The following is a 15,022-nucleotide window of genomic DNA, read 5'->3' on the forward strand; positions in this document are numbered from 1 at the left end:
TAATACTGTGACTCATATGATATGACTCATATCATATGATAAACGATGATAATATCTCATATTATTGCGACTTTATTCTCATACAACTTTATTCATGTGAAATGATGACTATTCTGATACAAGTTCACTCTCCTAATACTATGATTCTCACAATTTTATTACTTTGTTCTCATAATTTTATTTTTCTTTTGGTTCCTTTCTTAGCGTGGCCTAATACTCTGTCGTAGCTATAAATGTTTTCAGACACTGATTATAAGTCTTTGTGTTGCTGCGTCTTCTTTCAGCTGCCAGAGTTGCTGTTGAAGAAAAAGTGGAGACTATGAAAGTTGAAGTGAGGGAGGAAATCCCAGCTAAAGGTAACACAGAGCTCCGTTAAGATTTATGTCCTCTAATTAAGTTTAAGATTATTATTTTTTGTATTATTTCTGCAATATCTTTTTCCAACGACACAATAATCAACGTGTGTTCAGGTAGTGATACAGTTCTGATGAGAAGACTGAAAACTCCTCCCTCTTTGGATTTCCATAGCTCAGCCACATGTTGATCATTCAAAGTTTGGACAGTTGATACAAAATTTACAGATTTCAGGGTTTCTGCAGGTTTCACCAGCTCAAACTTAAGACTATTTAAGACATTCTTGAGACCATAGTCAATTAAATCTAAGACCTGTATCATGACAGAAATGTACAAAAGAGAATTGCATATTTATATTTATATTTTTTGGGATGTTATTTCTGACCTGTTTTAAAGTAACTTCACCTGTGATTACTTCTCATTTATTCCTAACATGGTTTGTGTTTTATTTTTATTCCGAAGTTGAGAAGAAGCCCGAAGAGAAGCCGACTGCAGCTGTGGAGGAACCCAAGAAAAGTATGAATGTGTTCAGGGATGGATTTATGTGTGGGCTGTTAAGTATTCTTGAAAATGCTCATCCTATTTAACTAAAACTTTGCAGAACCAGAGGCCAGGAAGCCAGTAGAGGAAAAGGTTCCTGCAGTTTCAGTCCCAGAGAAGAAGGAAGTTTCTGCTCCCAAAGGTATTCTACTACTGCCTGAATATTTTCAATGTTTTTCTTCATTGTTGTTTATCTTTACATTAACTTTCCTTGCAATGCGGGTTCATGCTCTTATGTTTTGATTCTGCTCCTTTAGTTGTTGTTTTAATGTGTCTAACAGAACCAGAGGAGGTGAAGAAGCCAGTCGCTGCTCCAAAAGAGAAGCCCGGACTTCCAACCAAAGGTCTGTATTTCTTCTCTGTGGCTCCCATCTGTAGTTTCAACCTCTTAACTTCTTCATGATGTTTGATCTGGGTTTGTTCTGTTCTGTTTGGACTTCGCTGGTGTCTGCTTTTCTGTTAATCTTCCTCTTTCTTCTTAGTCTTCACCCTCTTTAAAACTCTTCTTCAGACTCTAATATCAGTTAATGTTTATGTTGCATAAATGAAGATGAAGCCAAACCTCAGGTTCCAGCTGAGCCCAAGAAACCGGTTCCTGAAGCAAAGCCCAAAGCTGAACCAGAAGCCAAACCCGCCCCAACTCCAAAGGCAGAGCCGGAACCAAAGGCTAAACCTGCTCCAGCTCCTAAAGAAGAACCAGAACCAAAGGCTAAACCTGCTCCAGCTCCTAGAGTAGAACCAGAACCAAAGGCTAAACCTGCTCCAGTTCCTAAAGAAGAACCAGAACCAAAGGCTAAACCTGCTCCAGCTCCTAAAGAAGAACCAGAACCAAAGGCTAAACCTGGTCCAGCTCCAAAAGTAGAACCAGAACCAAAGGCAAAACCTGCTCCAGCTCCAAAAGTAGAACCAGAACTAAAGGCTAAACCTGCTCCAGCTCCAAAAGAAGAACCAGAACCAAAGGCTAAACCTATTCCAGCTCCAAAAGTAGAACCAGAACCAAAGGCTAAACCTGCTCCAGCTCCAAAAGAAGAACCAGAACCAAAGGCTAAACCTGCTCCAGCTCCAAAAGTAGAACCAGAACCAAAGGCTAAACCTGCTCCAGCTCCAAAAGAAGAACCAGAACCAAAGGCTAAACCTGCTCCAGCTCCAAAAGTAGAACCAGAACCAAAGGTTAAACCTGCTCCAGCTCCTAAAGCGGAACCAGAAGGGAAGCCAGTGATTCCTCCATCCAAAGGTATGCTCTAGGGTTGCAACTAACGATTATTTGTTTTCAATTATTCTGACGATTAATCGATTAATCAATTAACCATATTAAAAAAAAAATTGATACATTCTGCAGATTTTTCATTTACATTTTTACTTAAAACTGTCAATTGAGAAGGTGGGATAGAATATGTTTACAGACAAAAGTTTTTTTATCTTAAATACAAGATGTATATATATTTTTTGTACAGATTTTAAGAGTCTGTGTACTCACGTTAACAATTAATCGATTACTAAAGTAGTTAACGATTATTTCAATAATTGATTAATCCAGTTAATTGTTTCAGCTCTTGTCTGTTCTGCTCTGTTTGTATCTGTGTGTTGAGTTTTCACGGTTGTATGAAAACAAACTGTTTAGCTTCGAATGTGGAAGCGATTCTTTCACTATCTTTGGTCTGAAACCATCTGAATGTCACTTTAAGCCCCTGAAGAGGCTGCAAAGATCAAACCTGAACCAGAAGCTCCAAAACCAAAGCCAGAACCGAAGAAAACAAAACCAGAAGTCCTTAAACCTGAACCTCCTAAACCAGAACCTGCAAAACCAACACCAGAACCGAAGGAACCTCAGAAGAAAGGTACACAACACCTTCTACCACAAACCCCTCCTTCGTTTGCTCAAAGTTCTGGATTATTTAACCCAGAAAATAATCTTCGTCTGAGTCCGATTGTGTCTTATTAACCTTTTTTACCTCCTTCTTTGAGAGAACTGACTGCCTTTAGGTTCATTTACCATAGTGACAGAGGGTAATTTGTTCTTTTTAAAGTGCCAGAAGAACCAGTAAAGAAGGAGGTGGCTGCTCCTCCACCTCCTTCAGTCCCACAGAAAGTTCAGAAAGAGGCAGAAGAACCTCAGAAGAAGCCAGTTAAAGGTATCCGAAGCTCATTCTGCAGCTCCTGACATTAAAATCTGAAGTTCTTTTTGTGGTGATGAGGGTGCATGCCGTGTTTGTTTCAGTTGTGTCTGTCTGTGACGCTCAGTGGAGTGTTTTTACATTCCCTGACGTTTAAAAGTCTTGTAATGTTTGTGAACGGTACTCTTTAAAGTTCCCGTGGAAGAAAAAGTTCCTGATCTCCCGAAAGCAGCAAAGAAACCAGAACCTAAAGCGGCTTCTCCCAAAGAAGAGCCAGCTCAGAAGGACAAAGGTACTCTTAAGCTGGTTTTAAAATTTGTTATATTTTAGGAAATTAACCTCTCTTTTTTGCTTTGCTTGACAAAAAAGACCATATGAGTGATCTAAAACATTTTTTTGTGCGTTAGCACATTCTCTTCTTCTTTATGGTCATGTCTTCTGCATGTTTTTCTGTCAAACCCTCTTAAAGCTCTCAAGCCCCAACAGAAATCTGACAAGGTTGCCCAGGAAATGCCTGATGAGGAGGCTGTGTTGGGCAAAAAACCTGGAAAAATATCTGAAACGGCAGCGAGGAAAGCTGAGGTGAAGGAAAAAACTCCGGAGAAAATGCCGGAAAGTAAACCGGAAATTGTACAGAAGGTGGTGGCTGAAAGAATCCCAGAGAAAATACAGGAAAGAATTCCAGAAAAACTTCCAGAGAAAATACCGGAAAAAATCTCTGAGAAACTTCCACAGAAAATCCCAGAGAAATTTCCAGAGAAAATCTCTGAGAAACTTACAGAGAAAATCTCTGAGAAACTTCCAGAAAAAATCCCAGAGAAACTTCCAGAAAAAATCTCTGAGAAACACCCAGAGAAAATTTCTGAGAAACGTCCAGAAATAATTGTAGAGAAGCGTCCTGAAAAAATCTCAGAGAAAGTTCTAGAGAAAATCCCAGAAAAAATTCAAGAAAAAATCTCAGAGAAACGTCCAGAAAAGGTCTCTGAGAAACTCCCAGAGAAAATTCCTGAAAAACTCCCAGAGAAAATTCCTGAGACAAAGCCTGAGGTTAAACCTCCTCAGAAAAAGGCTGAAGAAGAGGTGATCAGTCAGAAAAAACCTCCTGAGAAAGTTGACAAAGTGAAACCACAGAAACAAGCAGAGAAAACTTTTGAAGGTGAAACCGTTTCTGTTAAAACACTTGAGAAGGTCGGACCAAAACGAGAAGCACAAGAATCTCTTCAGAAAGGTACAGATGACAAAAACATCGACTCTTTTTCTTCCTTTGTCTTCTTCATGAAACGTCTCTTTGAGTTCAGCATTCATCAGCTTCAACACAGAACCGGTTAAATATTACAGAACATCTCCACAGAAGAAAAAATGAAATTTAAAAATTTCCAGACAAATTCAGCTATAAGTTTTTTCTGAATTCAGTTTTGCCTTGAATTATTAAAAATCAATAATGTTTTGCACATTTTTTAATTTCTTAAGTTGTTAACTCATTTTGTGTAAAATGGACATAAAATAAATTGGTGTCGTCTACGGAGTATTAGGCCCACGTTAAGAAAACAAAAAAACAATAAAATTACAAGAGTAACTTACAAAAGTATGTCATATTATGAGAATAAAGTGAAACTAATACAAGAATAAAGTCATAGTATTACGAGAATAAATATTACGAGAGAAAAATGTCAGTATTACCAGAATAAAGTTGTAGTATTGTTTCTCTATTCTCGTATTATTTTGACTTTATCCTCGTAATTATGAATTTATTCTATTTATTTAATTTTTTGTATTTTTAAATTTTTTTTCTTTTAGCTGTATGTATGACAAATATCTATAACAGTTTTTCCAAGTGAGTGCCACCAGGGGGCGCTAGAGAGGATCAGAAACTTGGAGGGAAGATGAGAAAAACCATGTAGTCCAATTATTCTGTGTAATGTTATTTTAACGCGTTAAATTTAAGGAATTTAATGCGTTTAATTCTGAGGAGTCGCTTGTGTAAATGTTGACAGCCCTAATTTTCATGTAAATAAATGACGTAGGACAGATAGTAAAGTAGGGAAAAGAAAGTGAAAAGAAAGTGATAAAAACCGTGAAATTAATTAGAAAAAGGTTCAAAAAGTGGAGTAAAGACAAAAAAGAAAGAGAAAGTGAACTTCAGATGTTAAATATTAGCAAATCAATCTTTCACAACAATAAAAAGTTGAATCAAAGAACTATAAAATATCATACTCTCCTAATTATTTAAAACAGAGAACCTTGAAATGTGTTAATTTTTAAACTTGACAGCAAAACTGACTTCAGAAAATCAAATATAGCTGAACTTCTTTGAACCTTTTATCCACATTTAGGCATCATTTGACATCTATTTGCCTTTCACTTTTAAACCTGAGTATTTACACGGTATACTCAGAATTGTTGTCTCCTCTACATCTTTACAAAAGAAATCACCCTGCATTTTGTGTAATAATCAGAAAAATTCCAGATGTTGCTGCTGGTTTCAGAACGTCTTCCACGTCTCTTTAAACTCTCAAATCTTTGTGTTTTCTGGATCTTTCTGTGTGTTTGTTTCTAACGGTCTTAACTTTATTTCTTTATAACAATCTTCTTCGAACTCACCATCTTGGACTAAAAAAAACTTGAATAAAAGAACCTGTAGTTGAGAAGACGGAGAAGATTCGTCAGGAGAAGAAAGTCTTTGTTCCTGTTGAAAAAGGTACCGACCGTCTGAAAACGAGATGGATTACTGTAACCTCATCCTCGTTTTTAAGTCCTGATGATAAAATCCAGCCGGTTGGATTATCATCAGTCTTTCTATTAATCCCTCTAACGTTTGATGTTTGTCTCTGTGTTTTATTCTCACCTCTTGGCGTCGCTGCATGACGCCTCTTCTTCTACAAAACCAGTTCTAACTGAGAAACCAGAAGAAACTCAGAGGAAACAGGAAGAGGAGAGAAAATCTGCTACAATCTCTGAGATAAAACAGAAAGTTAAAGCAAAAGTGACGGAAGATGAATCTGAAGAGATCGAATCACCAGCAGACGAAACGAGGAGCAAAGGCAAAACTGAAGAAAAACGTTCAGTTAAAGAAGAGTTGGCAAGAAAAACAAGTGAAAAATTAAAAGTTATCGGTGTGAAATCTGAGAAAATCTCAGAAAAACTCAGCAGAACAGGAGAAGAAACTCACAGAGAAGTGAAAAAGACAGAAATTAAATCAGAGTTAACTGAATCGATTGCATCGTTTGAGCTAACCGAAGAGAAAAAGGTGAAATCTGAACCGGTGTTTGATGTAAAACCGGACTACCGCTCTGTAAAAGCAGAACTAGAGACCTCAGTCACAGAGCTGGAGTTTATTACGAAGTTTGTACCAGAAGCAGAGCAGCTGAAGTCCGAAGACGTTCCTCCTCAGAAGCAGGAACTCTTAATCCAGGATCAGATGAAACCTTCAGTCTCTTTAAAACCAGAACAAGAGATAAAGATTCCCTCAGAAACAGCCGCTGGAGGTACCATCATTCATTATGTCATATTTAACCGTTTCATCAGACTCTGGTTGGTTGCAGGTTGTTTATTCTCTGTGTAATATCCTGAGCAACCACCCGGGGTCACCATTTCACGTCCATTCTTCTGTTTAACATCATTTTCGGTCTTTTTATTCCGTTTCTGAGTTTGTTTTGTTGCCTGTTGATGTTTTTGTTGTTTTTTTGTTTCTCTTTTGTTTTTCTTAAATGTCCAAACCTAAATCTTAATTTGATTATTCTTTAAAGAAACTGAAGACAAACTCAAGAAGCTTCCTTCCAAACCTGCTGAGACAAAAGGAAAGAAAGTGGAGAAAGGTAGAAAACCACAACCATCGTCTTTTATTTAACCTCTTTATTATTGATCATTTAACCCCAGCTGTTTGTGTCTGTTTGTTTCTAATCTCTTGGCACCGCCTCATGGTGCTTTCTCTTCACAACTGTTCAATTTTTCCAACCTTCAGCATCATTCACAGCTCTTGTAGAGGACGAGAAAAGAGCATCATGTGCAGAACATGAAGGTCCAGTTAAAGAACGCAAGAATATTGAATCTGAGACACAAGAAACCAACAAAAAAACTGAAGAAATATCTGTTACTGAGGGATTAAAGGAAATGGGCTTTTTTCCTTCAACTGATGAAAAGATTAATGTGACAGTTCAGGATAAACCTAATGAACATAGACGACAGAGATTGGTTCCCAAAGACATAGAACTTCCGAAAGAAGATGCTGAAACTGGAAAACATAAAATTCTTAATGTTTCTGCAGCAAATGGATTAATTACAAACCAGAAATTTAAAGACAAACCAAAAATAACTGTCATGACAGAACAGTATGTGTCAGAACGAGCTCCTCAGAAAGAGCTAGACTCAAAAATTCATGAAACTGATTCACGTGAGGTCATTGAAACAAACGTTTCATCAAAACTCGCTGACATTAGTACCAGGTGTTTAAAGAAAGAAGCTGCAGAGAAACCAAAACTGCAGACATTAGGTGAAGATGACACTTCACTTCAAGACAAAGAAACTTTTAGTGAAGTCAAAGTTTCTGAAAAGCAGCACATAGTCCCAGACAGGGAGTTCCCAGTTCCTGAGGAAGTTCCTCAGAAAACATCATTATCCACCAAGATCAGAAGACAGAGGTTTGCTAAAACTAAAGAAACTTCAGACAAAAAGGCACCTTCACAAAGCATCGCAGTGGAGGATGAAACTGAAGCAGAGACGCTTAGAAAAGATGGAAAACCTGAAACAGTTAAGAGGTTTATCGACAAGAAATCACTACATCCAGCTGAGGAGTGTACAAAAACTCAAACTGTTACTGAACTACATCAGGTGACAATTAGTACAGTTAAAGATAAAACTCTTAAAGTTTCTCCTCTTAAAGAGACTAAAAGTGTGCAGGAAGAAGAAAAAGTAAAAGAGGAAAGTTTAGAAGAAGTTGAATTACTGGCAGTTGATGAGCAAACTAGTCAAGTAGACGGTGATCTGAAGGATTCAAGATCATCTAAAGAGAAAAGACAAAAACTAATGAAGACTAAAGATGCGGTGGATAATCAACTACCAATAAAAGCAGTTTTAACAAAGGAAGGGCTGCCAATCAAAGACAAAATAGCTGACATAGGTGAACAAAATAAAGTGACCTCAAAACAACCTGTAGAGTTAACTGATGATCAAGAAATCAATGAAGAGGATTTTCCTCCAAAGGAAGAAAATTTAATAAAGTTTGAGGACACTACAGATGTTTTACAGAAAGAAATTCCATCAAAACCAGTTAAAACTAAGAAAACAACAAAAGATAATGAGCAAAAAGAACAACCAGCATCTGAAGATCATCAGGGGATGATCCTTGGACTAGACCAGATAAACATCAGTAAAGTTACAGATAAGATGTTGAAAGTTTCTCCCCTTAAAGAGAAACAAGCAACACAGGAACAAGTAGAAAGAAAAGTTTCACAAATAAACACAGAAGAAACCATTAAAAAAACTGAAAAAATGCAAGAAAGGAGACAATCTGAGTTTTTACTCATTGAAGAAGTGAAAGATTTCTCTGGCGTCTCTCCAGAAAAATCAGTTTTCTCAAAGCTTGAGAGCTCTACAGATATTTTACAGAAAGAAATCCCATCAAAACCAGTTAAAACTAAGAAAATGAGAAAAAGTGATGAACAACAGACAGCTGAAGAAACGTTAACTAGAGAGAGAATGAGCAAACCTCAAGGGTTAATAGTTAGACAAGACCAGATAAACATCAGTACAGTTACAGATAAAATGTTGAAAGTTTCTGCCATTAAAGAGAAACAAGCAACACATGAACAAATGGAAAGAAAAGTTTCACAAATAAACACAGAAGAAAATGTTAAGGAAACAGAGAAACTACCAGAAATGAGACAATCTGAGTTTTCAGTCATTGAGGAAGTAAAAGAGACAGATATTTCCCCAGAGGAGTCGGTTTTATCCAAGTCTGCAAAATCAACAGATGCTTTGGGCCGACATATCCCATTAAAACCAGCAGTAGCTGTGGATAAACCCATAAAACTAACAGTCAGTGAAGACAAAACAACAGTTGGTGATAAAGAAACGCCTAAGCCACCAAACATCAAAGAAACTGAGTCAGCATCTGGTGAAACCAAAGATTTAGGTTCTCCAAAGGTTTTTATTTCCTCAGAGAATAAAAAACAAAAGTTTCCCCAAACAATTGATATTTCAGATGAAGAATTTTCACTTGTAATGAATAAAAGCAGAAAAGTTATTAAAGATGATCTACTTGACAAAGATAAAGAACAAATATCTCAACCAACAGATGATGATATGTTACCCAAAGTGAGAATTAGCAAGTTTCAGGGTTCGATCATTGAACAAGACCAGATAAAAACCAGTGTAGTTAAAGAGAGAACTTTGAAAGTTTCTCCAGAACAATCGACATCTGAGATCATAACTGAAGACAAGCAAATCCTGTCAAAGACCATCTGCTATTTAGATAAAGCTAACCTTACCTCTGTCAATGACAGAACTGACAAACCATTACCTAGAGCCACGAAGCAAGAAAAACCTGCAGAAAATCTGTCAGAAATCCAAGAAGGTGGGTTTGCAACAGGTGAGGCTGAGGGTTTTCCAAAGGAAATAAAGGAAATGGACCAAACTGTAGAGGCAACAGACCAAAACATTCAACCAAAGTTAGTCAGAGATAAAGACAAAACTAAAACTGACAGAAGAGGAAAATCTACAAAACAGCAATTTAAAGTAAAAGTCTTAGATGAGGCTGATGTTCCAGCTAATATAGAAGAAACTTCAGTTAGGAAAGAGGTTCACGTAGACCAAAAGGTAACTGAAGGGAGCACATTAACAGAGGAAGCCCTGACGACCAAGAAGTTACGAAAGACAGATGAGTTTCAGTCATCTCTTAAGGCTCAAGACACAGAAGATCAGGCATCTCGGATTGAAGAGAATGTATCCAAACAGGAACCTTCAAAGGAACCTAAACCAGTTTCATCTCAGTTAGAAAAGCACAAAACATTCGCAGTTATAGACGGTCACGCCACAGAGGAGATAGTTGATGAGTTAGAGGGTTTTAAACCAACACAAGAAGAACTGGAAAAAGTGCAGAGAAAGATAACAGAGGTTCCTGTTGGACAGGAAGAAGCTGAAATACAACAGAGACCAGAAGATACTGACGATAGGGTCAGAGACTTAAAGATCTTTAATAAACCAGAGAAAACTGAAGTTCTGGGAAATATTTCAATAGAGAAACAGCTAAGAGATGTAGAAAATGCAGAAGAAGTTACTGAAATGGACAAAACCACCACAACTCGTCCAGCTGAGGAGATGAAAAACTCAAATGCAGAAACTGAAGCTGCAAGAAAAGGACAGAAAACAGAAAAATCCAGCCAGATTTCACAAGAAGCAACTGAAGAGGAGAAGTTGGACCAGACAGAAATTACACAAGATGTTGCAAGAAAGAAATCCAAATCTCTGAAAGAAAAAGATACAAAATTTCAAGACAAAGAGTGGAAGGCAGCTGTTTTCAAACAGGAATATGGACATTTTACTCCAGCTGAAGAAGCTGAAACACCAAAAACATTAATGAAACTTTCTGTGGCTCCTGTGATGGAGGTGGCCTTCGAAACATCTGGTATAGCCATAGATGACAATGAACCCTCGTCTCTGAAGAAGTCTAAACAAATAAAGGTAGAAGATGGAGCAGACAAGCTGCCTACAAGAGTAGAGCAAGACAAATTAAAATCTCAAGTTAGATCAGAACCAGAAGCCAAGGAGGTTCCTCTTGAAAAAGTTAACATCCTTGACAAACCAGCTTCATTTCCTCCCAAACGTGTGAACCAAACCGAAACACAAGATGGAGAACTTTCCATGATGGTAAGAGTAAAACAAAAACATGGAGAAATTAGCCAACTTTTTCCAGAAACAAAACAACAGCAGAAAGCAGTCGCAGCTGCAACTTTGATGGAGATACCATCTGAAAAACATCTCATCACTGATGTTGGCGACTTTAAATCAGACCGTTTACAAAGATCCACAGCTCCTGATAACTTGGAGATAAATGTTGAAACGGTAACGGAGAAAATGTTTGACCTTGTCAGTCCAGAGGCTGTAGAGAAGAAGGTGAAAAATCTCACAACAGACAAAGCTAGTGAAGATAAAACACAACAGAGGGTGAAACGTAGAGAAAAATCACCAATCGAAAGCTTAACGTCTAAAACAGAAACAGTTAGAGATTATTTTCATGATGTTTCCCAGATTGCAATGATGGAGCAGCAGGAAGCAGAGCAAAAAGTTTCAAAGACGCCGGTTATGGATGTGGCGTATGAAAAATCAATGCATGCACGCACACAGGCGATGCTAGACATACAGACATATATATCCCCTGATTCTCAAGTATTAGATTTTAAACCAGGAGAAATTGTTTACACATCCAGTGATGTTTCTGTTCTGATAGAAAGATCCACAAAAGATCAAATACATGCATTAAATCAACCTGAAGAGATTGAAGTGAATATTAGGGAACTAAAGCTCGAAACAGGAAGAAAATCATTTGTTGAAGCAGAAACTTTGCAAAGTCAAGATGAATCAGACAAACCAATCAGTCCAGAAGACCTTTCTTCACAAATTACTGCATATAGAGAAGATAAATCTGATGCTACAGTTCAGGCAAAGACGGTTCCAGCGAAAGAAAAGGCAGCAACTATTGGTGGAGGGAAAAAAGTCTCTCTGACGTCTACACCCGATGTGATGTTTAAAGAATCGGACACAACTGAAGGAAGAAGAGAATATTCAAGAGATTCAAAGACGTCAGAGCAACCAATTGAACCCAACATGTCTGCTGGTGTTCAACGTAAAGACAAACAAGCAGAGAGAGAACTAACCGAAGGTCAGCCTAACTTTGAGCCCTCAGTAACAGATAAACCCAAAGTTAGCACCACTGGTCACCCATCAGAACACACCAGAACCACACCACACATCCACTCAATGCTTCCAAAAACACACGAAACCAGAACCGAGACAGAACGCCAAGGGCTGCAGTCCATGACAGAAATGAAGGGTCTGACTGCGGAACCAGAAGAGAAAGAAAATCTCTTTCTTCAAGAAACGTCCAGAGGTACAGAGGAGGAAAACTATCACTGAGCACAAGTTTCTGATCTGAGCACCCAACATCACTTCCTGTGGGGATTCCACATCCATATCACCGTCCAGAAGGACCTCCATGTCATGTCACCCATTCTGTTCAAGCACAATCTGTCTTTACTTGTCTTCTGCGTTTCCATTACAAATGTGTCCGAAACTTTCTTGATATTCTGCTAACGCTGAAAAAACGCAGTTTCACAATTGTGGTAATTCCATTAAATGAGGAAAACAGTTAAAATCACATAAATAAGTTTGTTCACATAAATCTTTTTAAAAAATAAGTGACATTATCATTATGTTGTCATTTCCACCAGTATATTATCATCCATTCGGTAATCACATGACTTGTGTGATGCAAAATAAAAATAAAGTTTTCATTGCAGTTTTGTGAAATATACTAATTTCAATAAAGCCAAAAAACCGACTGATTCTAGCACAGAAACTTTTGATTAAAAAAATGTGAGTTCTTTTTTTGTAAATTGTCTCTTTCCGTTATAAACATTTATTATTGTATTTCCACTTTGCGTAATTGTAAAATCAATGGAAATTTGCTACTTACCATTTCATTATGCAAATTGGAATTACAAAAATAAATTTGCTTAATGGAAACATGAGACTTTTGAAAAAACTCATGTATTTCGATAAAGCTTTTGCGTTAAGATGAGGCTAAAGGCTTTAAAGGCTAAAAACCTTTTAGCCACTAATCTCTTTAAAGGTTTTTAGCCTTTAAAGAGATTAGTGTATTTTGCAAAACTGCAATGGAAACATTTTTTTCGCGTCATACCGGTCATGTGATGAACAACCAGATGTTACTACTTAGGGAAAAGACAAAGAAAATGACAGGTAGGAGGATGATGGCACTGTAAGTTTTTTAATGAAATATTGTGTGGACTAACTTATTCATGTGTGATTTTAATTGTATCTTATTTAATGGAAGCACCTCAATTGTGAAATATGTTTTTTTCCCCCCATCAGCAGAATATCAACAAAGTTTTGCACACATTTGTAATGGAAACGCAGTTAGATTGCGTTGGATTTTCCCCCTGGCCGTTTCTCTAACTCTTCTATACAATGTGAGTGTGAACCAGAGCGGTGAGGTTGTTTGGTCTTCCAGCTGCCTAAAGGCTGTTTTTTCTTTGCCGTGCTTGAGTTCTTACCTCAGTCTGAATGTTTGTCTGATTGTTGTCTTGTTTATCTTTAAAGTTGTTGTGAAGGAGAAGGAGTTGCCTCCAGAACCCAAAGAAGTGAAGCCAGCTCCTCCTCCAGAAGGTACTCAACATTGTTTGGTTTTAAAGGCATTCGTGACAGAATGCGCTCTTGGAAAAAAGCAAATCTTTGAAACTTTATCCTGAACACAGAGGTCAGAAAATGATCTCTTGGGTTTAAACTTCTCTGAGTTCAGATAAGCATGTTCTTAAGATGTTTGTGTAAATTTTCATCTTTTCTTTGTACCTGAAGAAATCAAACCAAAAGTTGGAGAAGCCCCGAAAAGACCTGAAGTTACTCAAAAGAAAATCCCTCCACCAGAGGAAACAAAACCAGGTATTCAGACAGAAAACGGTTGAAGAAGTGTTTGGATGCTAGTTTGCCAAACATCTGATTAATCTAATGTTGCTCTTGAAAGTGGTCAAGCCTGTTGTGAAGGCTGAAGAACCGACTAAGGTGGTTCCAGAAGAAGAAAAGCCAGCTCTGAAAGGTAGAGGACCTTCAGAGAACCATCCTCTTTATCTTTTCAGTTAAATCCATCTTTTAAAACCTCTTATTTCACCAGATGTCTTTACTAATATGGGTCATGTTGACCTTTTCCTCTTCCGTGCAACAAAAGCATGCAATTTTTTAAACATCTTCTTATATCTCACCTTAATTCTTCACCTCTACTGTGAGATAATTAAATGTTTCTTACAGTCTTCAAGGAAAATGAGTCATATTGTTAGTAATAACCAAAACCTAATGAGTTTCTTCACTATCCTTTTGTATTAGATGAAACCAAAGGACCTGTTCAGACACCGGGAGGAGTCCAGAAAGGTAAGACCACTTCTCACTTTACCTCTAAACAACCAGCAGATGGCAGCAAATCTACACCTGAACACAATGTTGGGCGCCAAAGCAAACCATCACTAATTACTGCTTTGTTATGCTCAGTACAGAAATTACTTGGTATTAACTTGAGAAATAAGCATCTCAACTAATCAGATATTTGACTTTTAAGAAAATGGACCCTGATTCTTTGCACTCTCAGCTCCATTTTCTGTTATGTTACAGCGTATTACTTAGAAGACAAATAGCACGTGTGACATGCTAGCACACTCACGCCCTTAAAGTACAGTACAAGCGAGCAATTTGCTCTCTTTTTGCATCAGATTGCATTTTTCGTGCTTCTCAATCAGGGAGAAAACAAGTTCAAATTCAGGTCTATATCAGAGAGTGATAGTTTTCATGTAAAGCTACCTTACATCTTTCTTTTGCACTATAATCATTTTCAGCTAACAGGAGAATATAAAAGTTAAATCATGGTTTATGTAATCATGGGAAGTTTTTCCTCTAAATTGAAGTTTAAATATGGGAGACATTATTAGCTGGCCAGTCCAATTTGAAGTGAAAATCTGTTTTGATGAGGGCATTGTGAGTTAGACGGATGTGCAAACTTTGGTTTACGTGTGTCAGCAAACACTAAATATGCGCTATAATGAATACGGCCAATAATGTTTTCATAAATATTTAAAAAAGTGAGATCTATGCAGTTTTACTTTAAATTTTCTCATTGTCTTAATTAGTTTAAGTTACCCTGTAGTGCCTTTCAAAAATTATTGATACTACCTGACTTTTTTCACAATTTATCACTTCACAACCACCAACTTTAGTGTATTCATTGGCTTTTTAAGGTT

The 15,022-nt window shown here is 37.3% G+C and overlaps 1 protein-coding gene across 1 annotated transcript in view; it reads left to right on the forward strand.

Annotated features, from left to right (window-relative positions):
- ttn.2 (titin, tandem duplicate 2) overlaps positions 1–15,022 on the forward strand; it is a 219,604-nt gene that overhangs the window by 82,806 nt on the left and 121,776 nt on the right. Inside the window, exons 86-97 of the mRNA XM_028024223.1 lie at positions 285–356; positions 817–870; positions 956–1,036; positions 1,176–1,238; positions 1,445–2,128; positions 2,580–2,732; positions 2,922–3,026; positions 3,202–3,300; positions 13,341–13,406; positions 13,596–13,679; positions 13,762–13,833; positions 14,118–14,162. Coding sequence (XP_027880024.1) covers positions 285–356; positions 817–870; positions 956–1,036; positions 1,176–1,238; positions 1,445–2,128; positions 2,580–2,732; positions 2,922–3,026; positions 3,202–3,300; positions 13,341–13,406; positions 13,596–13,679; positions 13,762–13,833; positions 14,118–14,162 — 1,578 coding nt within the window. The remainder of the gene's footprint in view (positions 1–284; positions 357–816; positions 871–955; positions 1,037–1,175; positions 1,239–1,444; positions 2,129–2,579; positions 2,733–2,921; positions 3,027–3,201; positions 3,301–13,340; positions 13,407–13,595; positions 13,680–13,761; positions 13,834–14,117; positions 14,163–15,022) is intronic.

This window comes from Xiphophorus couchianus, chromosome 7 (assembly GCF_001444195.1).
Source record: "Xiphophorus couchianus chromosome 7, X_couchianus-1.0, whole genome shotgun sequence".
NCBI lineage: Eukaryota > Metazoa > Chordata > Actinopteri > Cyprinodontiformes > Poeciliidae > Xiphophorus > Xiphophorus couchianus.